Source organism: Chrysoperla carnea, chromosome 4, assembly GCF_905475395.1.
Source record: "Chrysoperla carnea chromosome 4, inChrCarn1.1, whole genome shotgun sequence".
Classification (NCBI taxonomy): domain Eukaryota; kingdom Metazoa; phylum Arthropoda; class Insecta; order Neuroptera; family Chrysopidae; genus Chrysoperla; species Chrysoperla carnea.
The window spans coordinates 70,039,246-70,059,170 of record NC_058340.1 but is presented as its reverse complement, the minus strand read 5'-3'; the positions used below and the strand labels follow the sequence as shown (position 1 = coordinate 70,059,170).

At 30.2% G+C, this 19,925-nt stretch overlaps 2 protein-coding genes and 1 non-coding gene across 3 annotated transcripts; 1 reads left to right on the top strand and 2 right to left on the bottom strand.

Annotated features, from left to right (window-relative positions):
* Positions 1-368: 368 nt before the first annotated feature.
* LOC123298902 (dynein axonemal assembly factor 4-like) lies at positions 369-1,866 on the top strand. Its single transcript, XM_044881000.1, has 2 exons — positions 369-677; positions 897-1,866. The coding sequence occupies exons 1-2, from the start codon at positions 369-371 to the stop codon at positions 1,794-1,796; spliced, it is 1,209 nt and encodes a 402-aa protein (XP_044736935.1). The 3' UTR covers positions 1,797-1,866.
* A 1,997-nt stretch (positions 1,867-3,863) lies between these two features.
* LOC123299307 (43 kDa receptor-associated protein of the synapse homolog) lies at positions 3,864-13,603 on the bottom strand. The gene is made up of 9 exons (XM_044881667.1): positions 13,471-13,603; positions 8,835-9,120; positions 7,961-8,112; positions 7,777-7,899; positions 7,118-7,301; positions 6,456-6,755; positions 6,052-6,243; positions 5,767-5,966; positions 3,864-4,114 (listed from the first exon to the last, which is right to left on the bottom strand). Exons 1-9 carry the CDS (start codon positions 13,506-13,508, stop codon positions 3,913-3,915), a joined length of 1,677 nt encoding a protein of 558 aa, XP_044737602.1. The 5' UTR covers positions 13,509-13,603; the 3' UTR covers positions 3,864-3,912.
* Trnah-gug lies at positions 5,150-5,221 on the bottom strand. Its single transcript has one exon. It is a non-coding gene; the product is annotated as a tRNA-His (tRNA).
* Positions 13,604-19,925: the final 6,322 nt, after the last annotated feature.

The window sequence follows — 19,925 nt, the reverse complement described above, 5'->3', positions numbered from 1 at the left end:
CTTTCAACAGAAATGTATCAGGTATTAATTTATTGTTATTTTTTTTTTTGTGGTAGAATATAATTTCTTATTATTGTTTAAAAATTTCAATGAAATAGTAGTAAATTATTTCTAATTGTAAATAAAAGTTTTTAAATATATTAGTTTAAAAAAACATAATTTGGTCCCGTCTTTTTATTAACTCCCGGCGCAAAAAAAAAAAAAAGGTGTTATAAGTTTGACTGCTCTGTGTCATTTTTTCGAATAGACTTAGAATATCTAAATAGGACATTGCGTTACCTAGACAACCCACTTCAGAATTGATTTAATAAATATATGACAATGTTATTAAAACTTTTGACTAAAAGTAAAATTGAGTCTTTTTGAAAATGGTTATATCAATTAAAGATTATACTTGGCGACAAACCGATCATAATATAATTATTCGAATTCCTATAAAAAAGGGCATTACAAATTCTAAAATTGATATATTTACATCGGAGAAATATATTAAAGCCTTTTTTAATCCATTCATTTTTGAAGTATTTTTATTACATTCTATAAATGAATCGGCGAGTTCGTGTACGTTTACAGACGATGAAATTATTTTTGAATTGGAAAAATTGGAAGAACAAACATGGGAAACTTTAGAAAATACGAATATTAATAAAGAAGGAAAAATGTTGATTAAACAACAGGTTGTAAAATTTTTAATTTAAATAAACTTGTTAAAAATGTCTCAATTCCTAGAAATATCTTAGATTTGTGATATTTTTTCGTTAGAATTATGTGTCGAGTCTGTTTTTTCCGTGAGTCTATTTCTTGTCAGAAGCCAGCACGATAAGCTTGAAAATGAAATTGTGATATTTTCTAAAGTTTTCAACGATTACCTTTAATAATTGTTCTATGCAAAACAGGTTATCGAAGAAACCCAAAAGCTGTTACAATCAAAACAAGAAACCAAAATTAAATTAAAAAGTGAATTGTCTCGTGTGGCTGTTCGAAAACAAATGGCTTTAGATTCAGAACGCATTGAAAATATTAAACAATGCAAGGACACAATTAAATCCGCAGTTATGGCTGAATTAGATGAATGGAAAGAAGAAAAAAAACAATTAAATTACGATGTTTTAAATGAAGAAGATGAAGAAGTCATTCCAAAAAATTTGAAAGTTTCAAAAAAAGAAATTTCAAAAAAATTAGAAATTCCAAAAAAATCAGAAGCTCTCCCAGTTCCGACTCTATTACCACGAAAGACTTCTACAATTGATATAACATTCTCAGAACGAGTATTTCCTACACCAAAACGTGAATCACAAGATGCGGAAGAGCAAGAATGGCTACGAAAACAAACAGAGGCAAGAAGAATTGCTGGTTGGACACCAAGTGATTTACGACCGGAAGAAATTGATCCAAATTTTCTTAAAACAAAAGGTGATACATTCTTTAAGCAAAAAAATTATTTGGGTGCAGTGAGTGCATATGGATATGGAATAACATTAAATCCAAAATATGCTGCACTATATGTGAATCGATCCGCTGCACATTTTGCACTTGGTAATTTACATAAATGTATTGAAGATTGTTCACAAGCGTTGGAGTTATTAACACCACCAGTATCTGCAAATTTGGAATCAAGAGCGAAATGTTATGCAAGACGTGGTGCTGCTTTTTGTAAATTGGGTCTTGCATCAAAAGGTGTTATCGAATTAGAAGCTGCTGTAAAATTGATGCCGAATAATGAAAATTTAAAAAATGATTTAGCTAAAGCCCGTGTCGATGCAGAAAAGGAAAAGCGAGACGATGGATCAAAGTAACGAAAATGCTCACAGACTTTAATTAAGAAGACCACGATCAACTTATAAAAAGTTTCATTAATGAAATACAAAGAGATATTATACAGTGTGTCGCATTTAAGATGAAGACACCCTCATATTTTCGGTATTTATAGGAATATCGATTTGATTAAAATATGAGGGTGTCTTCATCTTAAATGCGTCACACTGTAAATAGTGTGAACAGTGAGAGTGTCTGAAAGTAAGAGAGAGAACGCTGCCGAACTATTCTATCATTTCCCCTATGGTGAGATCATTATAGGATACATGGAGATACGGTAGCTTTTAAGCGTTCTCTCTCAAGCGGAAACTGTCACTTATGGCTAGCATAGGCACTTGCTCACACTATTCTTAAAATATCTCTACGATAAAGTATCTACGACACTGGCTTCAAATACTATCCCATTTACTACGTTTGGGGGATATTTTAACCCCATAATCAATATCAGTCTGTATTTCATTTAAATTTTTGAATAAACTAAGTATGAAAATGTACTAATTTTCTAGATTTTTTTCTTCAATCTTTCCTCGATTTCCTGTCTCTGAAACAGCGAATGATTCTTTCTTTTTCTCAACATTTAAATCTATATATATATAAATGTTATGTTGGTTTTGTGTACGCTTAAAAAACTCAAAAAGTTCTGCATCGATTCAGCTCAAATTTTTACACGATATACAACCCGCTTAAAGGATGGTTTTTATCTATTTTTACCCTCGGCGCAAGTGGGTTATGGAGGGGGGAGTGCAAGTGGGGATGAACAATCTGAACTCTTTTATCGCGAGGTATCAAATTTTATAAAATTTACAAGCTGTTAAACTTCTCATCTATTATCATGCAATCATAATATGCCACAGCGACGCGTGAAAGGGTACAGCTAGTCTATTTTAATTATTAAATGGAAAGAAATAAAACGAATTAATTTTAAAATCGTAACTTTTGTTTTTTTTAATGTATATATTTTTTTCCATTTTATATTTTAATATAATCTTATTATATAATTTACATTTCGATCATCTATATCATTAAATTCTCTCTTTTTTTTTTTTAATATTTTTTATTTATATTTAATAAACGTTTTTGTTTCATTATTTCATTTCTTTTAAATATATTTATCTAGTGCATTCAATAAATAATTCTTTTATTTTACAACTTTTAATAAAACTTTTTTTAATTTTTTTTTAATATAATATATAAGTGGTAACCAACAATGTGCCCTAGTTCAACAATTATATTTTAGAAATTGTACGGTCAATGAAAATTACAAAATAAAAATATTTTGTTCGATTTGTTTAAAAGCTTGTGCAGTTTTTTAAAAAATTTCTTGGTATATAGTTTTTTATTTTTATAATTAAAATTGGTTTCTTTTTAAGGTTATGTATGATTTATATTTTTATTTTACTTATATTTTATTGACTCTATTAATTATATATTTTTTTGAAATTCGTAGACAATTAATTTATAAATGAGCATTTCTGTAGAGGATCCGAACTCATTTAAATCGTCTAATAGTGTAATTATCGATTTTACACTAGCGGACGATACACGGATGTTTTCCTCAAACCGTAGGACTTGTAAGCTTATTTAGGATTTAATGATTGGGGTAATAATATTAAGTTATGCCATCCATCATCATGTAAGATCAGTCGATATATCGAAAAATTGCTAAAAAAAACTCATATTTTCTATGCTTTTCGCTGTTTTAAAATTTAATGGAAGTTTAATAATATATTTATTTATTTCTCTTTGTTTAAAAACTGGAAGAAGAAAATACAAATGCACGATTTTCATCAAGCAAGCAAAAAGATCTTGTCTGCCATAACAAAAAGTAATGGCAGTCTGCCTTTTGATACCTGTTTCATCGGTCTATTTTATATATAAGTCTATAGTTCTGATAATATCAATTGTCTATGAATTTTATGCTTTCACGTATGTTTGACGAATTTTTCATTTTTAAAAATATTTTTTATTTAATATTTGATTGATAATTTGTTTTTCTTTAATAACTATTTTTATTTTTTCTTTTTTTTAATAATTATTTTATTGATGCATGAGCTAATTAATGAATGAATGACGTATATTGGATTGATTGATTGAGTGTTAAACAGAACTTGTTATGTGATAATTACTATTGAGTGTGGATGTTGAAGCTCTAAGTGATAATGATGCAAGGCTGAGTGATGATTGATGTACGCGTGAATCCTCTGAATTTAAAAATATGCGTGAATTTATTGATCGGTGGCAGTCTGGGCAAATACTTTTCTTCTTTTTATCTTTACGCCGGAATATATCTTGCGCACATCTGAAAAAAAAAAGTTAAAATATTTATTTTGATAATTCTAGAGTCGTGAACGTACCAAAGGGGGTCACAAGCAGGTCAGAGTAGCTGCCTTTATTGGGCCCGCATGGACGTACCAAAGGGGATCATAAGCAGATAAGGATGGCTGCCCTCATTGAACCTCCCTCTAAACCAAATATTTCTGTTTTGACCAACTTCCTTCTTTATACCATAAGTTGAGTAAGCCCATGGCTATAGTCAGAAAAGGCTTATTCATAAGGGAATGTAGGCACATGTCTGCAGGTACGACGTTAAAAAAAGGATGCGTGCGAGGAAGATTTAAACAAACATAAAATTAATAATATATATATTTCTTGTGTGCGTGTGTATGTAATTGAACTCCTCCTAGACGGCTGGACCGATTTTGATGAAATTTTTTGTGTGTGTTCGTGGAGATTCGAGAATGGTTTAGATTTACAATTTGGTCCAGTACAACTGTTTTTGAGGGCTCCGTACCAAAAAAATGAAATTTCATTAAATGGTGGGAGCGCATATAAATCATATCACATTATGTATACTATGTGTACTATGTATTTTTAATAGTATTCAGGTATTGTCAATAGGCATTTATTAGAGCCATATGCGAGCGCAGCGAGCTCTACTATCAAAGGTCAGGCCAAAGGTCGAAGGTCAGGCCACTCCAATAAATAGGAGTTAAATTGGGGTTTAGCGGGATGGGTTTAGCGGACAGGCTAAACGTAGTATAGGTATTCATGAATTGGAGTTACGTTTTTACGGGACAACGTCCGTCGGGGCCGCTAGTAATTAATAAAACTCGAGCGAAATAAGCTTTCCTAAGGTCCGAAATCAGATTGAAAGTGTATTTGATGACTAAAGGAAAAAGGCCATAATCGGGCAAAGCGGATTGTATGGCAATATATGTTTACAAACTTGGAGATGTCCAGCAAGCTGGATGAATAACGGTTGATTTTATATAAAAAGTATTCAGAAAAAAATTAAAAAAAAAAATTAACTTCCACCGTGACAATGTTTACACATTGCCGTGACCAGGATTCGAACCTGGGTTACTACGGCCACAACGTAGGGTCCTAACCACTAGACGATCACGGCTATTGGAAGACTTGGTTGGAGACACAAAATATATGAAACAGATAAAGCTAATCTTTTCATCCTTAAGAATTTAATGCAATCAACAGACAAAAAGAAAATAAATAGTCGTTACCCTTTTCTGGAGAAAATCATCTTTATTAAAATTTATAAAATAATAAAATCAAAAATTTTATATTTCGTTACTAACACGCAGATTGTACCATGTTTTTGAAGTAATCTTTTCTAAATTATTTCATTTTAACTCATGATATATATAGAACCGGAGCTCACTTTACCAGAAAAATGCATAATATTATCATCGCTGTAGTTATTTTATCATAAGCATCTCCTATTCCCTTCTTCTAGGAGATGAATTGAGAAAAATCAATCATTAGTGATTTAGACTGGGCGTCGATATATCAGTCGAGAAATAATATGCAAAAAGAATCATTTTGAAAAAAAAAAATCATCAAAATCGGAGGTGTTATTGAGGACTCCCTAAGAATGGCTATTTTATGTATTCCTTTATTCGACTAGAATTCTACTTTCAAGGAATCTATTTTTACCTTGCATGTACAATATGCCCGCAGGCTAATGGTTCCAAACAATCTGGTTCCAATCCTAATGGACTCGTACATGCGCCACATGTCAAACCCAAATCTTGTTCGATGCATAAAGCTATTCTCTCGTGATGTAATTGTTGTTCCACATCACCAAGAGCATTGTAAATACTAGACAGTCTTAATCTCACAACGCGTACCAATAACTGCAAACAAAATTCGATTATTTTCGAATACAATATCTCCAAGTTGATAACGTTTTAGGACTTGCATATATAGTCAGTTAGTTACCTTTGAACCAACAGAGCTAGCTACTTCTAATAATCGTGTGTTGAATTCTAATGGTCGACAATTACAAATTTTCCCTTGTAAACGTAATGCTTCTAAACATCGCGCTGCACCGTCCATACTTTCCATTTGTGCAATACGATCACCCATTGCTGCAGCGGTTCCCATAGCAGTTTCATATTGTGAAAATGCTTTCTATAAAAAATAAAACGATGATCATTAACATTTTAAATTTCCCAAAAAACAACTTTGATTTATTTTAGAAAAGTTATCCTGGAATATCACGATAAATTATAATAATAAATTCTCTAACTAAAACAATGTCTTTTGCTAAAATTTTTAGGATATATCGAAATACGTCCTAAAAATCCATCCAAAAACGATATCAAATTAAAATAATTTCTTACATTAATATCACATTTTTTTCGGTATATGTCACCCATAATTCGTACACTTCGCACATACGTTGCATGATCCCCAGAAACTAATGCTAAACGTGTTGCTTCTGAGCAATAATCATGCGCATCACCATATTCTCCTTGTTTTCGTAACGATGATGCCATTTGTATCAAAGCTGCACGATGATGACGTGAATTTAAATCGCCTAATTGTAAAGATCTCGATAGATCATATGCTTTCGATGCATATTTCGTACTTTTATCAGAATCTTGTAAACGGTTAAATAATTCTGAAAGACCTACGTAAACCTAAAAAAAAAAACAAAATAATGTATTATTATAGTCTGTCACTTTCAAGGATCAAAAAGGATTTTTTTCTTCCCACCGTTTGTGATATTTACAAATGGGAATCCCCGACGACACAAAATCAGGTCTGATCGATTCGTTTGTGGCATCGTAAATCCTAAACAAATGAACCGATTTTGATTGTTTTGCTCAGACATTTGAAGGTTATCAGCTTTTTCTAGTTGTCGGTTCACCCGTTTAGGACCTACGATGCCAGAAACAGACACAGATACGTTAAATTTATAACATCCCTCTTTGTTGATCAGGGGTTAAAAATTAATCATACAGAGGAAGATATTATATTATGAAAAATATGATGTACTTACTTGTAATTCTAATGCGGGATCATGTATGCCGTGTGCTATTTTATGCGCTCTTTGAAAACTTTCTAATGCTTTAGAAAATCCAGCTAATTCTAAATAGACGGAACCAACAGTTAAATGTACATAACCAGCAGTTAAACATGTGTCACATTCGTTGTACAGAGAGTGTCTAGCATACGCTAAAGCTCTGCAAAAATATAATTTACAAATTTTAGGCAAAAAGGGAAATATTAATGTCTGCTATATACATTCACACCGAAGCGAATCGAAACCACCCGGGCACAAATATTAAATAGCGATTCTCAACTCATTGTAGCTTGTGATTGTAACTCTTCTAGAATCCGTTTTCAATCGCAAGTCAAAAGGCTTTTTTACCTTTTCGATGTTATCTTGATGTATTTATTTGTGATAAGCATTTTGGAAACAGTGTCCAAAAGTTGAAGTATCTATGGTGAGTACAGATAAATGGATTTTATGCTCTCGTAATTGTTGTACGCAGAACCGAATTCACCGCCGTTAGGGGAAATATGATAAACGAGTATCAACAAAATGATTAGCGAGTATCAAAAACTTATCAAGCGTTTAAAGAAGGCCGCTTAATGTTAATAAGTTCGGTGATACTGTGTGATAGCAGACATTTTATTAACATTTTTTAATCATACCTTTCAAAAGCTCCTAATTTTTCATGTGCTTTAGCCAAATTTAAATACGATTCAGCACGCATATTCGGTGAGTCTAATTCTTCAGATATGCCTAATTGAGCATGTCCAAATTCTAATGCTTCTCTAAAATCAAAAATTTTTTTAAAGTGTTTGGTAAAATTAATGTTAAGTGATAAAAATTTACCTATACTTTCCCCAATCCATATAGCCTTGATATAGGTAACCAAGCAAGGCAAATTTATCTTCCCGAGTTTTGATTGTCTTTAACGCTGATTTCCATTTTCTTACGGCTGCATGTTGTTTGTGTTTGTTGTATAATTTTAGTCCTTGATTTATCTAAGAAAAAAACGAGTTTAACTAACTTTTTTCACAAAACATTGCTAACTTTTCAATTCTGGTTAATCATATTAATCCCAGTTTATTGTCTGTCTTCCTAATTACAATAAAGTTAAATTTTCTTTTCATTCCCTGGATTTCATAATGTTCCAAAAAAACTATGTCCACTGAAATTTATTGAAATTTATCAGCAATCTCGGAAACGGCTGCAACGATTTCAATAAAAATTAATATGCAGAGGTTTTTTGAGGCGAAAAATCCATCTAACTTGGTTTTATTTTTAGGATATGTCGTTTTATCCGTGTTTTCAGGAAAAACTGAAACAAACTGAATAATGTGACTCTTACTGCCATCTATTGGCGAGTAATAATACTATTATTATTATTTTAATTGGGAGCAACTAACTGCATTACCGACACTGAAACATTAAAGATAGGTTTCAATAGATGGTGTTGTTACACGATTAGTATGCAGGGAGTTTTTGGGACAAAAAATTGATCGAGCTAGGTTTCATTTTAAGATAACGTCGTTGTCTCTCGGAAACCAACGATTTTCATGAAATTTATAATGCATGGGATTTCGGGGGCGAAAATCAATCTAGCTAGATTTCATTTAAAAAAATAATAACGAGCAAAGTTCGGTCATCCAGGTAATGAACCTAAATGAGGATTAATATGAAAAACTTCGCTGAAAAACTAGACATATTTTAAGTAAAAAATTACTTTTCGTTTAGCTAACACTTGTTGAAATCGACTTCGACATGATGAAAAACAGCCCCAGTTGTTTCGTTCCACATATCCATGATTCATGCTAATGGCACAAGCACCTAACAACGAATTACTTGTACCAATATAATGATCATATCTAAGTTCGGAGCCATTTGGTGAATCTAATGCTTCAATGTAACGGGAACACGATATCGATGCACGATCATCTACTAATGATGGTTTTGAGCAGTCGGGTGATGGCAGCAATCGTGATGCGGATAATTGATGCGATACTCCATTTCTATAATCAATAATTTTTTTTATTATACAGAAATTCCATTAACAAATTTAATCCAGGAAAATGCTTCTGTTACGAAAAATGTTAGTTTCAAAGACACGCATCTTATACCGGCATCGAATTCGATTTAAGTTTTCAGGTTCAATTAAAACTTCACTCTGATTCATAACTGGCAAACATTAGATGTATGCTTTAAATTAGAAAGCGGTAACGCGATACAAAAAAATTAAAGTTAATTTATTTTACGAGTATAAAAACTGCATATTATGCTCTTTATCAGCCCAAATTTTTTCAAAAAATATTCCATAAAAAAAATGCACTACAATTTTAACTGGAACACCTTGTATACGTGTACACAGACATGTTTTATTATTTATGTAATTTTTTTTTTTTTTTGAAGCATATGAATGAAGTTGAATCGATTTTCATTAAAAATTCGAGTTAGAATTTCTTTTACAGTTATAAATAGTACATTGCCTTTTCAGCAATAAAGACACTTTTTTTTTCTGTTGTTATAAATCATAACATGTTTAATATGACTTTTGTTAAAACTTTATGTTCGGCGTATCGCTCCTCGAACAGCATGTCGAACATATTTTAAATTCTCATAAATATTATAAATTAAAAAAATTTTATTAGATAAATTTTCAAATATGCTACTTTTTTTATGTTAGATGTAGTGTAGGTGTATTTTATGGTTATTTGGTTTTATTTTGCTGTTGGGAAAATATAAACCGGGTGTATCACGTGAGGGGTTTCAAAATATTGAAATAAATACCACGATATTCGCAATAAAATTTTATATTAAGGAATTTTTTTTTTTTAATATAATTAAAAAACATACAACAGATTTACATTTCTTTAAATATCGATATTTCGTTTGCAACGCAACCATCATCAGTAGCTAAATTTATTCTATAACACATTACAAACATTCTTTACAAAGTCGAAAATAAAAATTAGATATCTCAAAATTGAAAAGTATGATAATTATGTATTTTTATTTTTGTAAGTGTTATTGTAATAGTTGGTAAGTTTTACATATTTATTTTTAACTTTGTAAAGAATGTTTGTAATGTGTTATATGAATAAATTTAGCTACTGACGATGATTATGTTGCTATCAAAATATTTAGCGAATTGTAAATCTGTTGTATGATTTTCAATTATATTTTTATACCATGTATATATGAAATATACATAGTATATTAAGTTTAGTACCAAGTTTGTAACGCTTAAAAATAATGATGCTAGGAAAAAAATTTTGTCATAGCTATTCATAAAATCACCTAATTAGTCCATTTCCGGTTGTCCGTCTGTGGCACGATAACTCAAAAACGAAAAAAGATATCGAGCTGAAATTTTTACAGCGTACTCAGGACGTAAAAAGTGAGGTCAAGTTCGTAAATGAGCATCATAGGTCAATTGGGTCTTGGGTCCGTAGGACCCATCTTGTAAACCGTTAGAGGTAGAACAGAAGTTTAAATATAAAAAATATTCCTTATCAAAAATTAAACAACTTTTGTTTGAAACATTTTTTTTGTAAACATTACTGTTTACCCACGAGGGCGTTAATTAGGTGCAAATTTTATAGAATGTATTAATATAGGAATATCAGTTGTGTGTGTGTCTATTTAAAAGTGAATATCTTTTGTTATTTACGTGACGTCAAAAAAACAAACGATTGCGCATCAACACTGTCTATACATTTTTGTATGTTTTATGTGATAAAGAAATCAACACTGACTATGCATGGTATTTCAACAATTAACTCAGTCAATTGTTTCTTTTCACTTCTTTAAATTAAGTTTCTTAATATACAATTTTATTTCGAGTATCGTGGTATTTATTTCAATAACTATGTCTCAACAAGAACTCAATTACAAAATGCATTATCGTAATTTTCACGGTTTACTTAAAGTATTTAAAAAAGTCTGAGTGGAAATGAAAAAATTTAAATATTTTCTTTCGAAACTTGATAGAAATTATTCTAGAAAATGATTTTTCTCAAAACTGGAGACGAATAAATGTTCCCGATTAACTTCCCAGTATAGTAAGTTCTGTTAAGGGGTCATATTTTCGAAATCGAAATTTTCAACATATCTTTACCTAAAACGTAGGAACACCAATTTGGATAAGAAGTATGTGTGTGTGTACGTTCGTGGTCATTTTTTTCCTAATCGATAGCACGCGAACGAAAAATGATATTGACTTCGTTGAAGTGTCGATCGAAGCATATTAACGGCAATATAATAATAATTTCATAACATTTGGTCGAGTCGTTTCGAGTTGGTTGAGTTTTTATTTTTTTGTAACTCTTGATTATGCTGGAGAGTAATTCATGTGGACCTCAAGGGTCGCACCATGGCCCACTCTGCCGCTTGTTTTATTTATTATTAACCAATAAATTTAAGTTAGGTAAAATAGTAATAACGACTACTTTTTCAGGCTATTTAAAAAATGTAGGTACAAGGAATTTTTCGACTTCAAGAATAACCTGCTTAAATTTGCCCATACCATCACGAAACACACTGTATAAAATACGAAAAAATAGTGAGTATAAAAAAAATTATATAGTATCATAAATAAGAAAATGGTTTCAGAAAAATTTGGCAAACAAAAATTGAATTGAAAAGAAAAAGTATAGAGTACTGCTGTATCTTATTGATAACAAATTAATCAAGGGCTTAGGTAAATGACACGTAGTAAATCCTTCTATGAAAAAACGGACAAATACCTATACATTTGTCTTCATACTGCAGATATGGATTTCTTCTACCTTAATCGAATTTATACCTCTGTATAACTTATCTTTGTTTCGATGCCAAATATTAATGCTTAGTTCTTACCTCATCTTTAAATTTTACCACTTAAAAAAATTGCAAAAAAATCGAGAAATTTTTTTAATCTCCAGTTTGGATAAAACTTAGTATATAAGGTAATTTTGACCCAAAAAGTACAAAAATCGGGTGCATTTGATGACTGGTCGAATAGTTTTTGAGATACGGGCTAAAATCGATCCAAATATTGCGATATCTCTGATACTCTGCATCCAATCGTTAAATTAACCGGATTTTTGTACTTTTGGGTCAAAATTACCCCTTCCACCGAGTTTCATCAAATTCTCAAACAAAAATTTTTTTTGCGATTTTCTCGATTTTTTCAAAGGGCCTACTTAAAAAAAGTGCAAAAAATCGAGAAATTTCTTCAATCTCCAATTTTGATAAAACTCCGTATATAAAGTAATTTTGACCCAAAAAGTACAAAAATCATTATAGGTGAAATAATTTTTAAAACCAGTTAAGTGTAATTAATTCCAAAATGACGAATTTTCATACAAACTATCATCCCTTTTTTTACCCAAAATTACAGAGTTTCATATAAACTTTCGTAGTAGTAGATAGTAGTTTTCACTAGTTTTGGGAGGATAGTCAAGAGTTTTCCCAAGAAAGCCAAAAAAGTCGCCATTTTTTTCAAAATGTTTCAAAAAACCAGCCATAAAAATTGTGCCGGAGCAAATTTTTGTGCAAATTTTTTGAATTTTTATTTTTGATAACATTAAGAACCCATCTCCCATGGTCGCAAAGTGTATAGCCTCAAAAAAATTGATCCCAATATAGAGCGACTGACCTATTGGCTAATATTTTAAAATCATAATTTAGACAGTGCTGTATTTAAGTGTAAAAAAATATTTAAAATACATTATAATTTTGAGATATTTAAACACAGTTTTTTGGCGATCTCTGTTGATGACGTATAAGTACGTGATCTGTCAATTGGTGACAATTCAACGTATAATTTACACTTTAAAAAAATGAATTTACAACATAGAATTTACACTCGTTATTATTAAGTTTTCTAATTAAAAGCCGTAGAATAATATAATTTAATGAAATACGATATAAAATATAAGTAATTAATATCATACAGTATGTCAACAAATTTGACAAGCCCGTACTATGATGTCACGTCCGTATAAAAATTTGAATTTCCGTTTTAGAAATTTTTTAATGTCCTCACTGATTTTGTACTTTTATTAATTAATTTTAAGTAATTAAAAAGATATTAATTACTAAAAAAATTGGTTTAGTCGAAATGTCCAGTCATTAAAGTTACGGAAGAAAAATATTTGAACCAAATTTAAGTTTCATGAATATTCCCTATTAGTAAATTATTCCTCAAAATAATTTTACAATTTTACTTCTTATTAAAAAATTTCTTTTTAATTTACGTTTTCTAAAACTTAATTTCTAATTCGCTACCATGTAAATAAACATATATTTTCTAACTCATATTTTCTAATGGGTGTATACCGATAAATAAGTGGTTAATTAAAATTTATTTTATATCTTACCGTAAAAATTCTTTAGAAGCAACAGATTCCCACGACATGATTCAGAAACCGAAATTAAAAAGAAATAACGAAATACTAAAATCGCCCGTTATATTCCTTAAACTATTTTTCGAGTTTTTATAAATTTTTTTATCCTATGAACAACAATATTTTCAAAATCACACATTTTTTTTATATTAGTACACAATAATTTATTAATTTCTTGAATTTTTATTAATTTTTTTTAATATTTTGCTTACATTTTTATATATTTTTGTATGAAATTAAAAATTAGAAAAATAATGAAAAATTAAAAATTTTGTTTACATGATTATTAATAAATTATTATAAAAATTCTAACATCCATATTTTTGTAAAGAGGCTGTGGTACTCTCTGGACCATACACAAACATACATACATACACACATAACACATATACCCTCTAATCTCGATAATATAACTCGCGAATCGAATACGTCGAATAACATCGTTGTGGTTCGGGTTTCGAGTATATATTGCATCGGTTTGATCAATGTAAACCGAAATGAGAAAGAAAACCCAAAGGCGTCTTTCCACGTAATTACTATTTGTCAGAGCTTGTGTCGTATTTGTATACCTCTATGGGAAAATAACTCCTTTTTTTTTAAATAATAATTTTAATTATGTTTTTTACAGCTATTATTTATTTATGTCAAATAATATTTTATTATAACAATCCTTTTTCTAGGATTCCGTTTTTTTTTTTAATTCGAATATCATCAATGTTGTGCTTTAAACTTGACCCAGATTTATGTAAATACATCAATTCCTACCTCGAAAAATGGGTCGGGAATTATTGTAAATTGTTAGAATCCCGAAAAAATCGCTTTTAAAGTTAACCAAAAATGCATGATTTATCATTTTTATGCATTTTTTTGTTAATTTTAAAAAATTATTTTAAACAAAGTGTTAAAATTTTTTTAACTCTTTTGGTGTAGTCTTGTTAATTATATACAGGGTGTTTACTTAAGTTGGCAATATATGGGTGACATGCTGTACACTGGATGTCAAAATTGAATAACTGAATGTTAATATTTTCGAAAGCAGAGATTTTTATAAAGAATAACTTTTTTTCGAAGCTAGCCAAACTGGGAACCACCATGGCTCCCACTCAAGAAAAGCTTGCGAGGATGCCATACCAAGAAGGTCTTAACAGATTAGGAGATAATCTGAAAAACCAACAATTAAAGGCATGGACCAGCTACGAGGGAGGGCGAATCGCCAAAAGCCTGTTGGGTGAAGAAAACTCGCTCGGTAACAGAGCCGAGGAGATCTTGAAACTAAACAGAGCTGATATATGAGTCATCGTAGAGTTACTCACAGAGCATGATAACCTGAACAAGTTCCAACATCAGATTGGAAAAAGACAATCTCCCGCGTGTGACAGATGCGGAGAAAATTCAGAAGAAACATCGATCCACTTTCTCTGTTACTGCCCGGCGGTCATACAGCAGCGAAGGAAATGGTTTGGTCCGGCCATAGTCGAACCAGAAGAAATTAGGAAACTCAGTGCTAGGCAAATCCTGGGTTTCAGTACATCAGTTGGTTATAATAGCCACTGAAAAGCGTAGCGGGGATAGAGTACAAGGGTCTATTTGGCTAGGTGCTCTGAACCATTGCTTCGAGGCGCGATGCTCGAGCATGGCCCGCTAACCTCTATACCTATACCCAACTTTTTTTCGTAAACCTTGTAATAAAAAAGTTTTCCATATTTAGCCAACTTAAGTAGACACTCTGTATATAAGAACGGCTCCACGAAGCGAAAAAATTTTACGCCAACTATTTAAACATATTTTTAAATTTCCGATAAACTTTGTTTTCATTATAAAGTATTGGCTTTTCGAATTCATCCCTATATCGAGTCCCGTTGTCATTTCTAGCATAAATTTCTCCACTCCCAAGAAGAAGTGGCTCCCACTCCCTGGGCAAGATCGCACAAATTTTTGTAAGCTTTAAAAAATGCAGTCGCACAGTTTTTATAAAGATTCAATGAATTTTCGTGAAATCCCAAATTTTAAGATATTTATAGGTACCTTACGGCTCTCTGTTATCCAAGAAGATAGGATCTCAACAGATCTAAACCGCTGAGATAGTTAAGATAGCACAATCATTTTTAACAATTTTTTTTATATTTCGAACCATAAAAGGCATAAACATGTTAAGATGAATTCAGACTTAATAGACATATTTTTTATATAGAGTGTCCAAAAAGTTATGAAAAACAGATAATTAATTGATGGATAAAACTAAAAGTTCTCTGCCCTTTTTTCAATCCTACGCCCCGAGATGAAGCTCATTTTTATAATTAAGAATTCAAGATCAAATTTTACAAATTTTTCGATTAATATTAGTAAAATTGAAATTATTATAATTAGCAAAATTGTCTGTGTACACGATAACATAAAAACTCAGGAATTAAAAAGTGAGAACAAGCAACATAGGTCAATTGGGTCTTGGGTTCGTAGGACCCATCTTGTAAACCGTTAGAGATAGAACAAAAAATTAAATGTAAAAAATGTTCCTTATAAATAAAGTAACAACTATTATAAATATTATCGAAGATAATAAATGAGAACTCTAGGATATGTCGAAATAAATTTCGATTTTTGCCCCAATTCCTAGATCAGTTTTTTGTATTTTTAAAATACGTATTTTCGACTACCAAGTAGTCATCATCAGTAAGAATTAGCTAGTGAATGTTACTCTTTGCTAATTTGGTGGCGGACTGCACTAGCTAATTCTTACTGATGATGACTACTTGGTAGTCGAAAATACGTATTTTAAAAATACAAAAAACTGATCTAGGAATTGGGGCAAAAATCGAAATTTATAACAACTATTGTTTGAAACATTTTTTCGTAAACGTACCGTTTACCCCGAAGGCAAGCAAGTTGGTCGCAAATTGTATAGTATGTATTATATGTGGGAATATCAGTTATTTATGTGTGACTTGTATGAATGTAGAATGTGATAGTGTAATCAACACTGTCTATACATGCATGATATTTCAACAATTTACTCAGTCAATTGTTTGTTTTCATTTGTTTCTATTATTTTGTGCCAGTGATGAACTTTTGACACTCTGTATACTAAACATAAATAAATGTTTATTAATTATTTCCACTAATTAAACTTTGTGTTTGCTCTAATGATTCGTATCAAATTAATTCTTTTAGCATTTTACTTTTTTATGATTATTATTTATAATATATTTATTTAAATATATAAAAATAGAATTTTCTGCTTTCGTTTTATTCAATAATATCATTATAAATTATTTCAAGCTAATTCACACTATTAACATTTACGTCTATAGTACCTACCGGATGTGTATTGGAAGAAGAGGCACTTAGTGTTTCATGATGGACTTGACATGACAGACGCTAAATTATGCATAGTTAACAATTCAACTCACCGATTTTTCCAATCAAGTGGGACCCTGGTACCAATATTTCGTACAAACTTGAATGGTAGCGAAAAAATAGCATCATAGATGAAAAGCTTGACCCAAAATTAGTGGGTTTCAAAAAAATTTCCATTCAAATCGGATAAAATTTTGGTATATTATGACAAAAATTGATTTTTGAAACTTAATGACGTCATCAAAATCCAAAAAATTGAATTTTGGTCTATCACATCCAAATTTAATACAATTTCGATCAACCAAATATGGAATCCTACTAAATTTAGGTCATACTTTTCAAATTTGTGGTTAAATTTAAACTGGCTATAGTAGGTTTCAAGTTAGTAGGACCGTAGTATCAATATTTCGTACAAATGTGAATGATAGCGAAGAAATAGCATGATAGATGGAAAGCTTGACCCAAAATTAGTGGGTTTCAAAAAAAATTCCATTAAAATCGGATAAAATTTGGATGTATTATGACAAAAATTGATTTTTGAAATTTAATGACGTCATCAAAATCCAAAAAGTTGAATTTTGTTCACTCACATCCAAATTATATCCAATTTTGATAAACCAAGTTTGGAACCCCATTAAATTTGGGTCATAATTTTGAAATTTGTGACTAAATTTAACCTACCTTTAGACGGTTTTAAGATACTGGAGACCTGGTCTCGTTATATCTCAAAACTCTCGCCCTTTCCTCCTAGTATAGCTCCGGTACTGATATTATATATATATATATATATATATATATATATATATATATATATATATATATATATATATATATATATATACCGATTGTAAGCTATCTCGTTAGCCATATAAAATATATGAAATCATAAGAGTTTTTATGGATTACAGGTATATATGTTTATAAATGTATTGTGTCAGCGCTGACATTATAACTGACCGTGAATTTATCAAATTTTAAAAAATTTACTGCCTGTTACAGTTCATCTCCAAAAATAACAATAATTTTTACTGCATTATATTATAAATTATTTTATTACTTTTTAGTGCATATAAATTTGTTTTGGAAAAGTTGAAGTAGGTTTTCTTTTTGTTAAAAGTTTTTTTATTGAGTGATTTTTAGTGAATCTGAAGTACACTAACTAATTTGACACTAAAAAAAGAATCATCGAAATCGGTTGGCGTGATATTGAGTTATTCGTCCTCTTGTCGTGCATACTTAATGCAAATTTAAGACTTTTATGGTTTGTTCATGGATGTCGTTGTCAGAACTGGGCCAAAATGAAATGGTCACACGGGAAGCATCAGCTTTCAAATAGATAAAGAATCATCAAAATTGGTTCACTCAGTCAAAAGTTCTGAGGTAACAAACATTAAAAAAAAAATACAGTCGAATTGATAACCTCCTCCTTTTTTGTTTGAAGTCAGTTAAAAATAATTAAATTGATAACCCTTAATTTTTGATAACGAAAATACGGAATGGGTTACTGAAATCAGCAGCAAATTTCTGAAATATAAAAAAGGTTTCATAAATGAGACTCAAAATCAACATGATAATTGTTTTTATTAAATATGAGTCCGTCTATGTCTAACTAAATGACTTTGCTGATTAAATTTTTTATTACAAGTATCACATGCAAATGGTTTTTCTCCGCTATGAATTCGTTTATGTAAAACTAAATTAGATGATGTAGTAAATGCTTTATTACAAATATCACATGAAAATGGCTTTTCTCCGCTATGAATCCGTTTATGTATAACTACAGTAGATGATGTGGTAAATGTCTTATTACAAATATCACATGAAAATGGTTTTTCTCCATCATGGATCCATTTATGATTAATTAAATATGTTTTGTAGAATCACTATGAATTTGTTTATGTAGAACTAATCTAGATTTTCTAGTATATGTTTTCTTACAAATATCACATGAAAATGGTTTTTCTCCACTATGGATCCTTTTATGTTGAACTAAATTACTTTGCCGATTAAATGTTTTATTACAAATATCACATGAAAATGATTTTTCACCACTATGTATTTGTTTATGTAGAACTAAACTAGATTGTGTAGTAAATGTTTTATTACAAATGTCACATGAAAATGGTTTTTCTCCACGATGGATCCGTTTATGTTTAACTAAATTACCTTGATCACTAAATGTTTTATCACAAATATCACAGGAAAATGGTTTTTCTCCGCTATGAATTCGTTTATGACGAACCAAGTGATTTTTCTTTGTAAATCTTTTATTACACATATCACATGAAAATGATTTTTTTCCACTATGAATTTGTTTATGTAGAACTAATCTAGATTTTCTAGTATATGTTTTATTACACATATCACATGAAAATGGTTTTTCTCCACTATGGATCCTTTTATGTTGAACTAAATTAGATGATGAAGTAAATGCTTTATTACAAATATCACATGAAAATGGCTTTTCTCCGCTATGAATCCGTTTATGTATAACTACATTAGATGATGTGGTAAATGTTTTATTACAAATATCACATGAAAATGGTTTTTCTCCGCCATGAATTCGTTTATGACGAACCAAGTGATTTTTCTTTGTAAATCTTTTATTACACATATCACATGAAAATGATTTTTTTCCACTATGGATTTGTTTATGTAGAACTAATCTAGATTTTCTAGTATATGTTTTATTACACATATCACATGAAAATGGTTTTTCTCCACTATGGATCCTTTTATGTTGAACTAAATTACTTTGCCGATTAAATGTTTTATTACAAATATCACATGAAAATGATTTTTCACCACTATGTATTTGTTTATGTAGAACTAAACTAGATTGTGTAGTAAATGTTTTATTACAAATGTCACATGAAAATGGTTTTTCTCCACGATGGATCCGTTTATGTTTCACTAAATTACCTTGATCACTAAATGTTTTATCACAAATATCACAGGAAAATGGTTTTTCTCCGCTATGAATTCGTTTATGACGAACCAAGTGATTTTTCGTTGTAAATCTTTTATTACACATATCACATGAAAATGATTTTTGTTCACTATGAATCCATTGA

Excerpts from the sequence above, each read along its gene's own strand:
- LOC123298902 (XM_044881000.1), top strand. The coding sequence starts at position 369 with ATGGTTATATCAATTAAAGATTATACTTGGCGACAAACCGATCATAAT. Across the intron at positions 678-896 it reads AAATGTTGATTAAACAACAG|GTTATCGAAGAAACCCAAAA; the intron begins GTTGTAAAATTT and ends TATGCAAAACAG.
- LOC123299307 (XM_044881667.1), bottom strand. The coding sequence starts at position 13,508 with ATGTCGTGGGAATCTGTTGCTTCTAAAGAATTTTTACG. Across the intron at positions 9,121-13,470 it reads GCTTCTAAAGAATTTTTACG|AAATGGAGTATCGCATCAAT; the intron begins GTAAGATATAAA and ends TATTGATTATAG. Across the intron at positions 7,900-7,960 it reads ATGGATTGGGGAAAGTATAG|AGAAGCATTAGAATTTGGAC; the intron begins GTAAATTTTTAT and ends TTTTGATTTTAG.